The sequence below is a fragment of the Hyla sarda genome, chromosome 2, assembly GCF_029499605.1.
Source record: "Hyla sarda isolate aHylSar1 chromosome 2, aHylSar1.hap1, whole genome shotgun sequence".
NCBI classification, from domain to species: Eukaryota; Metazoa; Chordata; class Amphibia; order Anura; family Hylidae; genus Hyla; species Hyla sarda.
Genome location: NC_079190.1, coordinates 268,722,436 through 268,738,207, shown reverse-complemented (window position 1 = coordinate 268,738,207; position 15,772 = coordinate 268,722,436). Strand labels below are relative to the sequence as shown.

The 15,772-nt window shown below is 45.1% G+C and overlaps 2 protein-coding genes across 3 annotated transcripts in view; one reads left to right on the top strand and one right to left on the bottom strand.

The window, feature by feature from the left end:
* The window catches only part of DNALI1 (dynein axonemal light intermediate chain 1), a 30,190-nt gene extending 29,052 nt beyond the window's left edge, over positions 1-1,138 (bottom strand). Inside the window, exon 1 of the mRNA XM_056557126.1 lies at positions 919-1,138. Coding sequence (XP_056413101.1) covers positions 919-999 — 81 coding nt within the window. The 5' untranslated portion in view covers positions 1,000-1,138. The remainder of the gene's footprint in view (positions 1-918) is intronic.
* A 168-nt stretch (positions 1,139-1,306) lies between these two features.
* CDCA8 (cell division cycle associated 8) overlaps positions 1,307-15,772 on the top strand; it is a 30,423-nt gene continuing 15,957 nt past the window's right edge. Inside the window, exons 1-5 of one of the 2 annotated variants that reach the window (XM_056557123.1) lie at positions 1,307-1,456; positions 3,004-3,117; positions 5,365-5,493; positions 8,229-8,269; positions 13,996-14,062. In XM_056557123.1, coding sequence (XP_056413098.1) covers positions 3,021-3,117; positions 5,365-5,493; positions 8,229-8,269; positions 13,996-14,062 — 334 coding nt within the window. In that variant the 5' untranslated portion in view covers positions 1,307-1,456; positions 3,004-3,020. The remainder of the gene's footprint in view (positions 1,457-3,003; positions 3,118-5,364; positions 5,494-8,228; positions 8,270-13,995; positions 14,063-15,772) is intronic. The other variant, XM_056557125.1, reaches the window with a different exon arrangement.

Sequence of the window (15,772 nt, the reverse complement as noted above, 5' to 3'; positions counted from 1 at the left end):
GAACTTTGGGTATAGCACATGACCCAAAGGTCCTTAAACCATAGCATAACATAAATCAAAGGCATGTGACCTCTAAAGTCCTATACAGAGGTATCCTAGATTAATTAAATATATACATTAAATATTACCATATTAAGAGGCAACTAGGGGTTAGCCCATTAGCATGGAGGGACTCTGGCTGAGGGGACTCCAGACAAAGGGACAGGACCAAGTCCTGTACCGGGACACCACACATATCTGCTTACAATTGGGCGTATTGATGCTGTACATTGTTTAGGCCTCCTTTCCCTACTGGGTTATTCCCTCAGCTATACATGTTCATTACATTGGACTATCATTTTCTCATTTCTCTGTGTTTTTAATGCATGTAATTGCATATACGTTAATAAACTTTGATTTCATTTGATTCATATACGCTTGTCCTTGTTGTATTACGTATTTGAGTGCGTATGATCTCATACTTAAAATGGACAGAGGTGTCAGCAGAGAGCACTGTGGTCAGGCAGAAAGGAAATTCAAAAAAGAAAAGAACTTCCTGTGGATCATAACAGCAGCTGATAAGTACTGGAAGGATTAAGATTTTTTTTAATAGAAGAACATTTACAAATCTGTTTTATCTTTCTGGAACCAATTGATTTAAAAATATATATATATGTTTTTCAGTGGAGTACCCCTTTAATAGGTTATAGGTAATCCAACAATATTCCAAAGCTAGCACTTTTGTTTTACATGCAGTTCTACAATCTGTTGCTTTGCAGTTGTTGCGAAACTACAACTCCCAGCATGCCCGGACAGCCGTTGGCTGTCCGGGCACGCTGGGAGTTGTAGTTTCGCAACTTGAAAACCATTGAGAGAAAGGTATTTTTTATATCCTTTCTGCTCACCTGCTTACATAGTAATACACTTTATTAAGCTTACTTTAGGCGATCTTCTTTCTGTGTTCCTGCTGATCAGCACCGGGTTGTCATACTTGAGGAGAGAATCTGCTGGGGGGATCATGGTGACCAGAGCCGCTTTAAAGTTAGGCGAACACAAGGCTTTCACTGTGTCTCTATGTACAGCCGTATCCTAGGCAACAAGACGCTGTCTAGTAGGCCTGCACTGCGCATGCGTCGTTCCTCCTCCCCCTCCCCAGCTAAGTAGGAGACGCGCCACTATGCATTTGTTCTCGTAAAACAAACATACAGCCATTTATTACAAATCCGTGTGGAAACGAAAACTACAATCTCTAACGTGGCGTTATACGAATCACCACCAGCGTTAATGGGTGTGGTTGGCAACACGGAACGTTCGACATCCACAACATGGCCGCTCTCTATTCCTATTGACGTGTCACAGAGGGCGGTCACCTGATGAGCACGTGACGTACCTGAGGGCAGCAATTGGCTGCGCGTTGGCGGCGGATGAGTTTGAATCCTTCTGTTTGGTTTCCGGCTTTGCTGAACGGCTCGGTGAGGTGAGTACCCGGGGTTCTCAAACAGGGTGTCTCCAGCTGTTACAAAACTACAGCTCCCAAAGCCAAAGTCTGTCCGGGCATGCTGGGAGTTGTAGTTTTGAAACAACTGGGGGCACCGTGGTTGGGAAACACTGACATATGTAATGCCAGGGTGTATTGGGACACCATAAAGACATCAAGTGATAGGATAGCAGGGCCGCTATTGGATGTGGGGTCAGCTGACAGAATGGGGGCCCAGAGAGGCATAAAGAGAGAAATATTAGACAAATAAGTTCAGGATCAAGTACAGTACTTCTTTAGTGTCCTGTTCAGTAACCCCTTCCTGCCCAATTTTCATTTCTTGCTTCAATAGTGCCCCTCTGTGGTTGAAGAGTAGGGGTAATCTCTGGCAAAAGGGTGACATGTAAAGTGGGCCATCCTGGTGGTCTACGTCCATCAGTATACCATGTATGTCCTGTGGTCTGTAGACCCTCATAGGTTTTATAAGTACGTCCCAAAGTTCAACATTTTGTAGAAACTGATGGTCTAAATAAAAATAAAATTGCAATGCAATAAAAATAGTCTGTCAGGCGTACAGTAGTATGTTATGTTTCTTGACATTTCAAGACTTTTCTAATGTCTAGAAACCAGATCGAAATAAAGTAATGATTTAAAGGGGTACTCTGGAAAACTTTTTTTTTTAATCAACTGGTGTCAGAAAGTTAAACAGATTTGTAAATTACTTCTATACATTTTTTTTAATCCTTCCAGTACTTATTAGCTGCTGGATACTACAGAGGGCCTTCTTTTCTTTTTGGCACACAGTGCTTTCTGCTGACATCACGACCACAGTGCTCTGACATCTCTGTCCATTTTCGGAACTGTCCAGAGCAGCATATGTTTTCTTTGGGGATTTTCTCCTACTCTGGACAGTTCTTAAAATGAACAGAGATGTCAGCAGATGCGCAGTGTACTCGCACACATCGCTGCCCCTGCTCTATGAGCTAGGCCGAGAGCTGCCGAGATGTGCGTGTATACTGCGCATGTGCACGGCAACTCGCACATGGCAGTGTGTCTGCTTGTAGCGGTGGATTGCCACTCTGAGCAGGCACCTGTAAAGGCAGCATACAACGGTCTTTCAGAGGCAGATCTGCAGCGTAATACGCGCTGGGGATCTGCTCGTGTGAACATACCCTTACTGTTGTCCCTTCTCAATCTCAGCAGATACAGAGAAGAGGGCTTGCTTGGGCTGCCTTCACATCACGTTTGCTGCCTACGGCTGCCGGATCCTGCGGGGGATGGGAAAACCGGGCCTGCCCCAGCCGGACCGGCGCTTAAACCCATTCACTTTAATGAGCCAACCGGAGTCAAACAGTCAATAGGGTCCAGCTGGGGTATGGGAGTGCCCAGTTTTCCCATCCCCCAGCAAGATCCGGCAGCCGTAGCCTGCAAACGTGACGTGAATGCAGCCTTAGCCAGTGCCCTCGCCCAGTCAGCACCCTTTTAGTAGGTGGTAAAACCCAGAGCTTTGTCAGGTGTGAGAGATTTGTTGATTCTGTAATTCTTAGGGACCTTGGTTATCATCATGGCGCCAGGAAAGAAAAGAACCAACCGTGGTCAGAAGACTCGTGCTATGAAAAATGTGAAGCTGGCTTCCTTCATCAAGGACTTTGATAGTCAAGGTAAAGATGGAAAGAGAAAAGCTGTTAGTTTTTATCAAAAACAAAAATCTAGTAGAAAAACATTTTTTGCTGCCCAAATCAACCAACTACACGTTTTCTGAAAGCAGTTTAACAAATAAAAACAGAGTTGTGATGCGATAGGCAACAGAAGGGGTTGTCTGTGTCTCCAGAAGAATAGTGTGCACCGACCCTACTATTGGAGTACAGTGCCATTGCCATTTATCTGTGCCTGGTATTCACCTCGTCCTAGTCACTTGCATAGCAATAGGTTGAAATACCTTCCATTGATAGGAGTGGAGATATTTTTGCCCAGAAAGAAAATTCTGTGCATGACAGGATTATGGGAAAAATGTAGTATTATGTTTTGCAGGTTATTTTCCATCAGTTTTTGTCACAATAGTTTGGCGCAGTCATTTTCTGTGGTAAAAGTGTCTCTTTTCATATAGAAGACTTCCAGAGCTGATGACTATATGGCTGTGTTTGGATAGGCAGTGCAGTGGGAATGTGTTATGTGGGATTTTTGGTAACTGGCCTGCAAACCCACCACATCTCCGACCACACTTAGAAAACTGCCTGTGCTGCCTCCAGGAAGTTATAACAGCCAATGTAACCATATGGCATGCAACAAAATGCTAACTTTGGCGCACAACACACAGAATTCCAACCAGAAAACATGCTAAACACACAGGTTGACAAAAACCTGTTCTAATAAATTCCCCTCAATGTTCTCACAAAACCATTTTTCTTAAATTCCACACCTCTTATGATAGAATTACCCACCCAAAACTGCTTTCCTTTCTCAGACATCACCTTAGCCTTTTGGTCTTTGGCTGCAGTCTTGATTACCTTAGACATAAGAGATTATGGCTTCTCACTGCCATAAGAACCAACCGTGGTCAGAAGGACCCAACTTTATGCTCAAAGTGCTGCAAAGGAATTCTGAAAAACCACAGACTGTAGGACATGCCTTCTATGCACAACTCTAAGGCCATGTTCACACGGCAGAATGTCTTCATGTATGCTGCATGAATCTTACGTACGCGCAGACATTCTGCAGCAGCACAGTCTCTTTGATTTTAATGGGATTCTGCTGCTCTGTTCACATGGCAGGATTTCCGCAGCAGATGTTGCTGATCCTGATTCTGACATCTGCAAAAACATTTAACATGTTCAGTGTTTTTGCAGGTTCCGCAATGCCGTCTATGAAACAACACATTTCCTAGCAGTCCCAGCTGACATGTTCTGTAGGCTATGTTCACATGGTGAAATGTCTGCACGGAAAATTTCAGTGCGGACATTCCATCATGTGAACATAGTCTAAGTTTACCAGATAATATCCGGCATTGTGTGACAACATTTTTTTGAAATGCATGGGCTGTAACTGGTCTTAAAGGACAACTGCAGCGCAATATACACAAGATAGGGGATAATTGTTTGATCGCGGGGGGTCCGACCGTTGGGACCCCCCACCATCTCCTGTACGGGGCCGCGGCTGTGCCGTGGCTCTCCCGTGCTGGGGGCGTGGAGGCGGGGAGGCAGCATTCGTGCCTCCCCGGCTCCCCCATAGAACTGTATGGGGAGGAGACGGGGCACCACCGTCGACCTCTAGGTCGACGCTACGCGCCTTAGCGCTCACTATGAGCGCTAATGGCGGCGCCCCGTTAGGGAGATCTCGGGGTGGTCCCAGCGGTCGGACCCCCCGCGATCAAACACTTATCCCCTATCTTGTAGATAGGGGATAAGTGTATATTGCGCTGCAGTTGTCCTTTAAAGTTTACTTGTTAACAAAAACATTTTATATAATGTAGATAATACCATTTGTACTACAAACGGGGCTCACACAGCAGGATGACGGACAAGCCAGGAGCCTGCTTGTCTCGCCCATATTTGGACTCCTCAAAAAAGGCACACATGCCACAGCTGCAGGGACAAAAAATTTTCACCCAAAAATATAAACATTAGCCCAGATTTATCAAACTGTGTGGGTGAAAAACTGGAGTGATTTCCCCGTAGCAACCAATCACAGCTCAGCTAACGAGCTCTGGTAAAGTGAAAGCTGAGCTGTGATTGGTTGTTATGGGACAATCTCTCCAGTTTTTGTCTCATAGTTTGATAAATCAGGGCCAATTTGTATTCAATGTATATTACAAATATACATATGGTATTATCTACATAATATAAAAAGTTTTTGGTAATGACCGGTACACTTTAAATACTCTGCTGTAAATACTTTGTTTTCCTTTACAGTGAAGAAAATAGTAGAAGAATTAAAAGCCAATGTTGTGAGCACTCTGAAGGAAGTTGATGGCTTGTACAATATTGAACTCATCAAGCTCCCCGTAGCTATCAGAGAGATGTGCTGGCTGGATGTTTTCGGTAAGACTCCGGTCCAAATGATTTTCTTTCTTTTCACACCTCCTTGTAATGTCCAAACTGTGACTTCTGATTCATCTAATGGGGTGCTTAGGTTTGCGTTACAATGTATACTTGTATATATAAGATACTGTTCTTCAGTGGTTTTATGTCTTTACATGTTAAACATCATGCATATGGACTACATGTTCTAACCATAGAAATAATGTTATGATGAAATGTGTTAAAGATGCATGCTTGAGGCAATATTCACACACTTGGAATATAAAATAATCTTTGTTACTTATGGATTTTATACGTTGCTGCATTTATGCCACATCTTTCCCACTGCGTAGGTGTGCTTACCAATCCTCCTGGCTTTTTCTCTGCTTCGTCTTAGTACAGTTTCCCGAAACCTCATTTATATTGTGCAAATTTTTAATATAGCATCTGCATGTAACAGTTTTTAGACATAAGACTTGCTGTTTTACATTGTTAAATACTTGCTGTAAATGCTGTATTTTCATTTTTGTTCAGGCTCATGTCCGTAAAGTACAGTAAAAGTGAATGGAATTTTAACTAATCCTATTCAATTCATCTACTGTGACTGCTTGGCTTCCTGTGGGTTCTTAAATACAGTGCAATCTATAGTGGGAATGTCATAGGTTTAATTCATTGGTATGCAAAGTGTTACAAATGCAGATTTTTAGGTTGTGGAGACTCCACAACTAGGTTTGGCTCACAACACAGTATTTTGGTCCTAATGGAGGTGCGCGTGGTGAGTGACGTCATTGCACGCACCTACGCTGGGACGTCGACACCCTGTGCGGCTCGCAATAGGCTGTAGCACACAGCTGTAGTCTATAAGAGTTTAGTGATGGGGTGAGAATGATTGCCCCCTTATATGTGAATTCCTCAGGTGTTTTGCTCTGCTAGCCCGAAGCAGGGCTAAATGCCTGAAGAATTCACCCGCCCGGCGCCCGGAACTGCATGTCCCGGGCTTCGGGCGATACAATTTCCACATCCCTGTATTGTGATATCGATATGCAATTGCGATATAATAAACAAGGGGTGAAATTACACCATTTCTTGTCCAGTCCCCTGCTTTTTTTATTTTTTTTTTATATTGCTTTTTTTTAGACCCCATAGGACAGTTTTTTCCAAACAGTGTCTCCATTTGTTGCAATACTAAAACTCCCAGCATGCCCGAACAACCAAAGGCTGGCTGCGCATGCTGGGAGTTGTAGTTTTGCAACAGCTGGAGGCACACTGTAAGGTAAAACTGTCATTGGGACTACTACTTGCAATCTTGTGATTGCAGACACTGATCAATGTTCTGCCATAGCAAAGCATTGTGCGGCTTATACCGCGGGTGTCCCGATAAGCTCCACTGAGCTACCGGCATGTGTTTTCGGCATTTTAGACGCTGCAATCAACTTTGAATGTGGCATCTAAAGGGTTAATGCCGGACATCACTCGGATCGGTAATGTCCTGCATTAGCCATTATGAAGCGAGCTCAGCTCCTGGGCTCACTGCATAGATCGCTTTGCCATTTATAAACGGCGAACAGCCGTGGAGGGGTTAACCTCCTCCCAGAACTTGGCACTGTTGGGAGGGGAAACAGTGAGACTCATGCCGGGACAAGAGCCAGGATCGGCAGCTCCCGTGCTGCCCCTCTCATCCCCCTCCTGGCATGAGTCTCACGGTTTCCCCTCCCAGCATAATCGCAATTTTTTTTTATTGTTATATCGCAATCCGGAATTATCGCGATTCTATTGGGATTACGATATATCGTTCAGCCCTAATACTGTCCCACATATGGTCTCAGCCTTAGGCTGAGGATACATACGTATTGAGACTGTGATGTGACCCAAACTATGTTGTCAGTGTGACAGTTTTCGGGATCAGCAGGGTTCCCACCGATTTTCTTGTTTTCCCTTCTGTCAGTAAGGGATGACTTTATAAAATGGGGAAAGTCCCTTTAACATGTCCCCTCTGCTGTTTGACATGGCTAGCGGGTGTGCTACTTTCCACTGCAATATGGGTATATGTATTATCTGTGACCTACTGCAGTGACTACATCATAGTGTGAAAAGAGAAAACTGGTCAAGAAGTGGATATATTTCTTAGTGTGAACAGATCCAGACTTGTGATATACTTCCTGACAAATGAACTTTGATAACTCCTATTTAACCCCTTAAGGACGCAGCTCATTTTCACCTTAAGGACCCGGCCATTTTTTGCACATCTGACCACTGTCACTTTAAACATTAATAACTCTGGGATGCTTTTACTTTTCATTCTGATTACGAGAGAGTTTTTTCGTGACATATTCTACTTTGTTAGTGGTAAAATTTTGTCAATACTTGCTAGGGATCGACCGATTATCGGTATGGCCGATATTATCAGCCGATAATCACGATTTTGGGCATTATCGGTATCGGCAATTACCTTGCCGACATGCGGGGGTCTCGGGACTCCCCCTGGGCATATGCACGGGATGCCTGCTGATAGATATCAGCAGTTATCCCGGTCCGGTCCCCGACCGGCTAGCGGCGGGGACTGGAATTCCCACGGGCATATCCATACGCCCTGCGTCCTGAAGAGGTTAAGTGATGACTTCACATGCACCGCTCAATCCCTGTACAACCACATACAGTTCTTGTTTTTTTTTTTCTTTTCATAATTTTTATAAAGGTTATGAAGTAAGAAAAATGCTTATGCTATACAACTTTCATTTTTTTTTTTTCTTTCTCAGCAAAAGGAGGCAGCCTTAAAGCTCTGGAGGCAGCTGCAATGGTAAGTCAAAGGCAAACTGTAACTCTGATACATAGCTTGTGATTTATTTCTCCCACTATGTAGATTCCTTGCAACAGTTTTTCATGCTGACATTCTTTTTCATAGTTGGTATATATTGTTACAACCCATACTTAGGCAGTAATTGAAAGTTTCTCAAATGCTGACATTAGGGCACCTATATAGAAAGCATATGAATATGATGGTCACAAATGCTAGGTTTGTTAATAGACCTGTACAGAGAAATTAAATGGGCACTGTCATTAAAATTATTTTTCTTGCATATGATTCTGCAGGTAAAATAAATAAGATTTGTAATTTATTCCCTGTTAAAAAAAAAAAAAAAAAAAAAAAAAAAAAAAAAAGTACCGTATATACTCGAGTATAAGCCGACCCGAATATAAGCCGAGGCCCCTAATTTCACCCCAAAAACCCAGGAAAAGTTATTGACTCGATTATAAGCCTAGGGTGGGAAATACATCATCCCCCTCATGTCATCATCCCCCCTGTCATTTCCATCCTCACCCCCGTCATCATCACCCTGTCATCACCCCCCCCCCCCCCCCCACTTCATCATCACTGCCTGCCAATCCCTTCATCAGTGGTCTTCAACCTGTGGACCTCCAGATGTTGCAAAACTACAACTCCCAGCATGCCCGGACAGCCATCGGCTGTCCGGGCATGCTGGGATTTGTAGTTTTGAAACATCTGGAGGTCCGCAGGTTGAAGACCACCGCGGCCTTCGTCATCATCCAGACCCCCTTTAGCTGGTCTGGACCATCTATGCTGCAGGTACCATCCAGTGGGGAGGGTTAGTCATTGCAGGCTGTCCATCTTCACCGGGAGGCCCTCTTCTCCACTCCAGGCCGGCCCCGGACTAGTGACGTTGCCTTGACGATGACACACAGGGACATTCATGCGCAGGGTTGGATGTCCCTGTGTGTTGTTGTCAAGGCAACGTCACTAGTCCAGGGCCGGCCCGGAGAAGAGGGCCTCCCAGTGAAGATGGACAGCCCGGAACGACTAACCCTCCCCACTGGACAGTCCCTGCAGCATAGATGGCACGGAACAGCTCACACTTCCTACCCACCAAGGGGAGGTGAGTAGAAAACTAAAGGGGGTCTGAATGATGACGAAGATCGCAGTGGTCTTCCACCTGCGGACCTCCAGAGGTTTCAAAACGACAACTCCCAGCATGCCCGGACAGTCGATGGCTGTCCGGGCGTGCTGGGAGTTGTAGTTTTGCAACATCTGGAGGTCCGCAGGTTGAAGACCACTGAGAAGGGATTGACAGGCGGAGAGTTCACTCAAGTACAAGCCGAGGGGGGCATTTTCAGCACGAAAAATTGTGTAGAAAAACTAGGCTTATACTTGAGTATATACGGTATATTTGTCGCTTTCATGGCCTTATTAATCTGACCACTAGGTGTCTCCCTACGGGTCCAGACTGCATTCCGTCTCCTGCTGGATAGGCAGGAGACCAAACTCGAAGTGCGGTGTAGACCAGAGGGGAGACCCCCTAGTTGCCAGATTTATAAGGCAATGGAAGTGACAGACACACACACACTCACACAAAAATAATATATTGCTCAAAAAAATTAAGGGAACATTAAGATAACGCAGCCTAGATCTGAATGAATGAACTAGTCATATGAAATACTTTCGTCTTTACATAGTTGAATGTGCTGACAACAAAATCACACAAAAATGATCAATGGAAATCAAATTTATCAACCCATGGAGGTCTGGATATGGAGTCAAACTCAAAATCAAAGTGGAAAACCACCCTACAGGCTGATCCAACTTTGATGTAATGTCCTTAAAACAAGTCAAAATGAGGCTCAGTAGTGTGTGTGGCCTCCACGTGCCCGTATGACCTCCCTACAACGCCTGGGCATGCTCCTGATGAGGTGGCAGATGGTCTCCTGAGCGATGTCCTCCCAGACCTGGACTACAGCATCCGCCAACTCTTGGACAGTCTGTGGTGCAACGTGGTGTTGGTGGATGGAGCGAGACACTGTCCCAGATGTGCTCAACCGGATTCAGGTCTGAGCAACGGGTGGGCCAGTCCATAGCATCAATGCCTTCCTCTTGCAGGAACTGCTGACACACTCTAGCCACATGAGCTAGCATTGTCTTGCATTAGGAGGAACCCAGGGCCAACCGCACCAGCATATGGTCTCACAAGGGGTCTGAGGATCTCATCTCGGTACCTAATGGCAGTCAGGCTACCTCTGGCAAGCACATGGAGGGCTGTGAAGCCGCCCCCCCCCCCCCCAAAGAAATGCCAGCCCACACCATTACTGACCCACTGCCAAAACGGTCATGCTGGAGGATGTTGCAGTCAGCAGAACGTTCTCCACGGCATCTCCACGGCTGTCACATGTGCTCAGTGTGAACCTGCTTTCATCTGTGAAGAGCACAGGGTGCCAGTGGCGAATTTGCCAATCTTGGTGTTCTCTGGCAAAAGCCAAAGGTCCTGCAGGGTGTTGGGCTGTAAGCACAACCCCCACCTGTAGACATCAGGCCCTCATACCACCCTCATGGAGTCTGTTTCTGACAGTTTGAGTGGACACATGAACATCTATGGCCTGCTGGAGGTCATTTTGCAGGGCTCTGGCAGTGCTCCTCCTTGCACAAAGGTAGAGGTAGCGGTCCTGCTGCTGGGTTGCTGCTACGGCCTCCTCTACATTTTCCTATGTACTGGCCTGTCTCCTGGTATACTTTAATTAAAAAATGTGATTTTAAAACAGTTTAAAATCACTTTTAAATTCGGCCACTAGGTGTCGCCCTCCTAGTGGCCGAATGCATTGGGCAGTGACGTCACTAATGAATTTCGACTCGTTGAAGCCTGGCAACGAGTCGGAATTCATTCACTGCGGTGCTCGCTCCTGCCTGTCAATCAGACAGGCGGGAGCGAGTGCTTTGGATGTAGAGGACGAGCGCAGGCTCCCTGGCAGGCCCCGGCGACAGGTAAGATTATCTATGTTGTGTCTGTTACTAAATGTTTTTGCGGGGGGAGGGGAGGGGGGGTAGTGGGTTGTGCGGCGCAGCGGGGCCAGGGGGGTTGCGGGCTGCGCGGCGGGAGCGGCATGGGCCATCACGGTGTGCCTTCAGTTGTTTCCCCACCACAACTCCCAGCATGCCCTGACAGCCAGTAGATGTCAGGGCATGCTTGGAGTTGTAGTGGTGAAACAGCTGGAGACGCCCTGTTAGGAGAACTAAGGGCGGAAGTTGGCCCCCCAGCAGGCATCAGTGACGTGGTGCCTGGTGGGGAAGTCTGCCTGGTAGTGAGCACACTACCAGGCAGACTAAATGCCATTTTTAAAATGGTAACAAAAAAAAAAAAAAAAAGACAGGGAGGGTGTTAGGGATAGAAGGGCAATAGGCAGGGACAGAAAGAAATAAAAATAAAACATGATGGTGGGGGCTACCCTTTAAGTGTTCCCTTTATTTTTTGAGCAGTGTGCGTATATAATATATATATATATATATATATATATATATATATATATATATATATATATATATATATATATATATATATATATATATATATATTTTTTTTTTTAACAGGGAACAAATCTTATTAATTTTAACCTGCTGTATCATATGTAAGAAAATTTTAATGACAGTGCCCATTTAAGTTTGTTCAGCGGGCAGCCAGTATGTCTGATCTTTCCATTTTGAGCAGTGATTTGTGCTCTTATATTCTGCATAACTTGATTCAGAATTCAGTCTGTCCGTTTCCATTTAAAAGGCTTAACAGAGCATGAGCACGTGCCCAAACAGTAAGTACATAAGTGATACAATATGCTGTCCTCAATCAATATGGTCCTGGATATAAATACCGTATTTATCGGCGTATAACACGCACTTTTTAGGCTAAAATTTTTAGCCTAAAGTCTGTGTGCGTGTTATACGCCGATACACCCCCAGGAAAGGCAGGGGGAGAGAGGCCGTCGCTGCCCGCTTCTCTCCCCCTGCCTTTCCTGGGGTCTAGAGCGCTGCTGTCGGCCCTTCTCACCCCCTGGCTATCGGCGCCGCTGCCCGTTCTGTCCCCCTGACTATCGGTGCCGGCGCCCCATTGCCGGCACCGATAGCCAGGGGGAGAGAAGCGGCGCCGACAGCCAGGGGGAGAGAAGGAGCAGCGGCACCCATTGCCGGCGCCGCTGCCCCGTTGCCTCCCCCCATCCCCGGTGGCATAATTACCTGAGTCGGGTCCGCGCTGCTGCAGGCCTCCGGCGTGCGTCCCCGGCGTCGTTGCTATGCGCTGAACGGCGCGGCGCATGGCGTCAGTGCGCCGCGCCGTGCATACCAACGACGCAGGGGACGCGCGCCGGAGGCCTGCAGCAGTGCGGACCCGACTCGGGTAATTATGCCACCGGGGATGGGGGGAGGCAACGGGGCAGCGGCACCGGCAATGGGTGCCGCTGCCCCTTCTCTCCCCCTGGCTGTCGGCGCCGCTTCTCTCCCCCTGGCTATCGGTGCCGGCAATGGGGCGCCGGCACCGATAGTCAGGGGGACAGAACGGGCAGCGGCGCCGATAGCCAGGGGGGTGAGAAGGGCAGACAGCAGCGCTCTAGACCCCAGGAAAGGCAGGGGGAGAGAAGCGGGCAGCGACGGCCTCTCTCCCCCTGCCTTTCCTGGGGGTATATCGGGGTAGACACGCGCACACAAGCACCCTCATTTTACCATGGATATTTTTAGGTAAAAAACTTTTTTTACCCAAATATCCTTGGTAAAATGAGGGTGCCTGTTATAGGCCGGTGCGTGGTATACCCCGATAAATACGGTAGTCAATGCATAAACAGTAAAGTTAGCTAAATATTCAAAAAACAGCAGCAACAACATGCACAATAGGCTATTAGATTAGTGAATGAGGAGCAAAATCGGAAAATTTTGTGGTACACAAAATAATTTTAACCAAATTAGTCTGTAAAAAAGGTCTTTATTAGTTTTTTTTAGTTTTTGCACTTTTGTTTATTCTTCCTCGTCCTATTATAGCCATAACGCCTATTTTTACAGACCCATATGAGGGCTTGTTTTTTGCGGGACCAACTGTACTTTGTAATGACACCTTTCATTTTTCCATAATGTATGTTCCAAAAAAAAATTTGTTTGCAAATTTGTGTTTTTCGATCAAACCCGCGGTACAGTGATACCTTCCATTGTACAGGAAGTGCCTCTATTAAAAGTTTAGTGTAGCTGGAATTCTGTTGTGGGTTATTGAATAGAAAATGCCGTCGGTAGCAGATTGTCCTAACTTCCTTCTGTAACTCCCAGCCCCTCCCCCGTGCAGGCTTTTACACAGTGCGGTATGAGGTTTGACAATAATTAAGGTTGATACCGGCCAATTATGAGCTATTATGATGTGGGCAGCTAATCTTAGTTCCTGCTAATAATGGATATAATGTTCCCTGGCATGCTCAGGACAGATCTTAAGTTATAATGTAGCTGCCTTAGAAGCTATTACAATCACACATTACTTGTCTGAAGTAATTAGCCTTCTTTAGATAATCCTGGTATCCTTGTACTAGAAAATGCTGTGTGCGCCAAGCATAGCCAATTAAATGTCTTTTTCGTTGGACTCTATATTGAGATTTTGGGTAATAGTTTATTTTTTGTACTCTTTATTGAAACCTTTTGAACTGCTGGATTGCTATGAAGTAGCATATCTAGCAAATAGTTTAAATAAACACTAAATTGTCTTGGTCTCTTTGGAATAGGTCAATGCTGACATGGAGCAAGTTACAACAAGTGTTTCTCAAACACCTTTCAAGCCTGCCAAAAAAGGTCAGTCTATTATTTTCTGTGCATGCTGGTATCTCTGGTGGAGAGAGATCAAAACCGGAGGGGAGCAATTGCCCAGAGCAACCAATTCCATTTTGTCAGGGATATCTTTGACACTAGGGCCTAATATGTAGGAGATATCATCTCCCTAAGGCATCCATTTTGTCAGAAGATATATCAAAACTCTTATGAATTATTTATGGTCAACAACAATATTTAAAATATTATGACCATTTTGAATTGCCAAAAATAGCCAAACAATGCAATTCACCATACTTGGGCCCGACCATTTTCCCAGATAAGAGTTCTATGAAGTAGTGGTAGAAGGTTACTAATAACTAGAGATGAGCGAACTTACAGTAAATTCGATTCGTCACGAACTTCTCGGCTCGGCAGTTGATACTTATCCTGCATAAATTAGTTCAGCCTTCAGGTGCTCCCATGGGCTGGAAAAGGTGGATACAGTCCTAGGAAAGAGTCTCCTAGGACTGTATCCACCTTTTCCAGCCCATCGGAGCACCTGAAAGCTGAACTATTTTATGCAGGATAAGTAATCAACTGCCGAGCTGAGAAGTTCGTGACGAATCGAATTTACTGTAAGTTCGCTCATCTCTACTAATAACATAACAAACATTATTAAAAAAAATATGCAGGTTTATTGGTCATATTTGATTAACATAAAAGAGTCATATAAACACACCATGATATATATCAAGTAATATAAAGGACAGATGGCTGCCCGTGGTCCATGGAAATGCCTTTAGTTATGACCAGTCATCAGAGAAGAGGGAACTATGGGAAACCTTTTTCCCCCTGACTTTTCATGGCTCCAGCCCTTCAGGATGCTTCTAGGGACTTCTGTGAGGAATCTTGTGATGATCTTATGATGTTTTCTCGAGCTCTTCCCTGTGTCTACCTTACACGTGCTTTTAGCGTGTTCCTTATCTTAAAGGGGTACTCCGCTGCTCAGCACGCGCTCCAGGCTCTAGCGTTCGGAACAAATTGTTCCGAAACACTGAACAGCGGAGTAGCCCTTTAAACATCCACCCAAACAAGTATGCCGTCCAATGATGGTATGTTGGTGTTGACTATGTAGATCAGGGTCTAGTCACATGACATGATGGCTAAACATGAATTCACTATAATAGCTATATGGATATGAATGTCATGTGACTATATTATGGCTTTTATAATCACCCGTACCATCATTAAATGTCTTTTAATCCAGTATAATCATAGACTACCTTCTCAGCCATCTCAAATAGACAAATACTAGTCACAATAGACCAATAAAACCCAAGTGTTATCTACACACATGTATCCAGACTGTTAAGTCAGTCGCTTAGTATGCCTAAGCTATATAAATCACTACAATAGTATTATAACATAATATTGCATAGCCATACCAATGGCTTCTAACTATTTAAAAAGTGTAAGACACAGATATCTTTAAGTATCTGACTATACTAACATTCCGCTGCAAGTTTGTATGGGACACATGGAGACTTCTCTTGGTTTACAGCGCAGACCCCCCTTCTATTGGAGTCATATAATGATAACAGTGAGTATCACACTCACACCTGTTCACTTAGGTACTTGAGACCTATTTTCTTAAGCCTCATTCACATTGCCGTTGGACTTTGCTATTCGGAGTCCCGTCGGCAATCCTGCCAGAGGGATTTTAGCAGGAGTTTAGTGGAGAAAACAATAGTT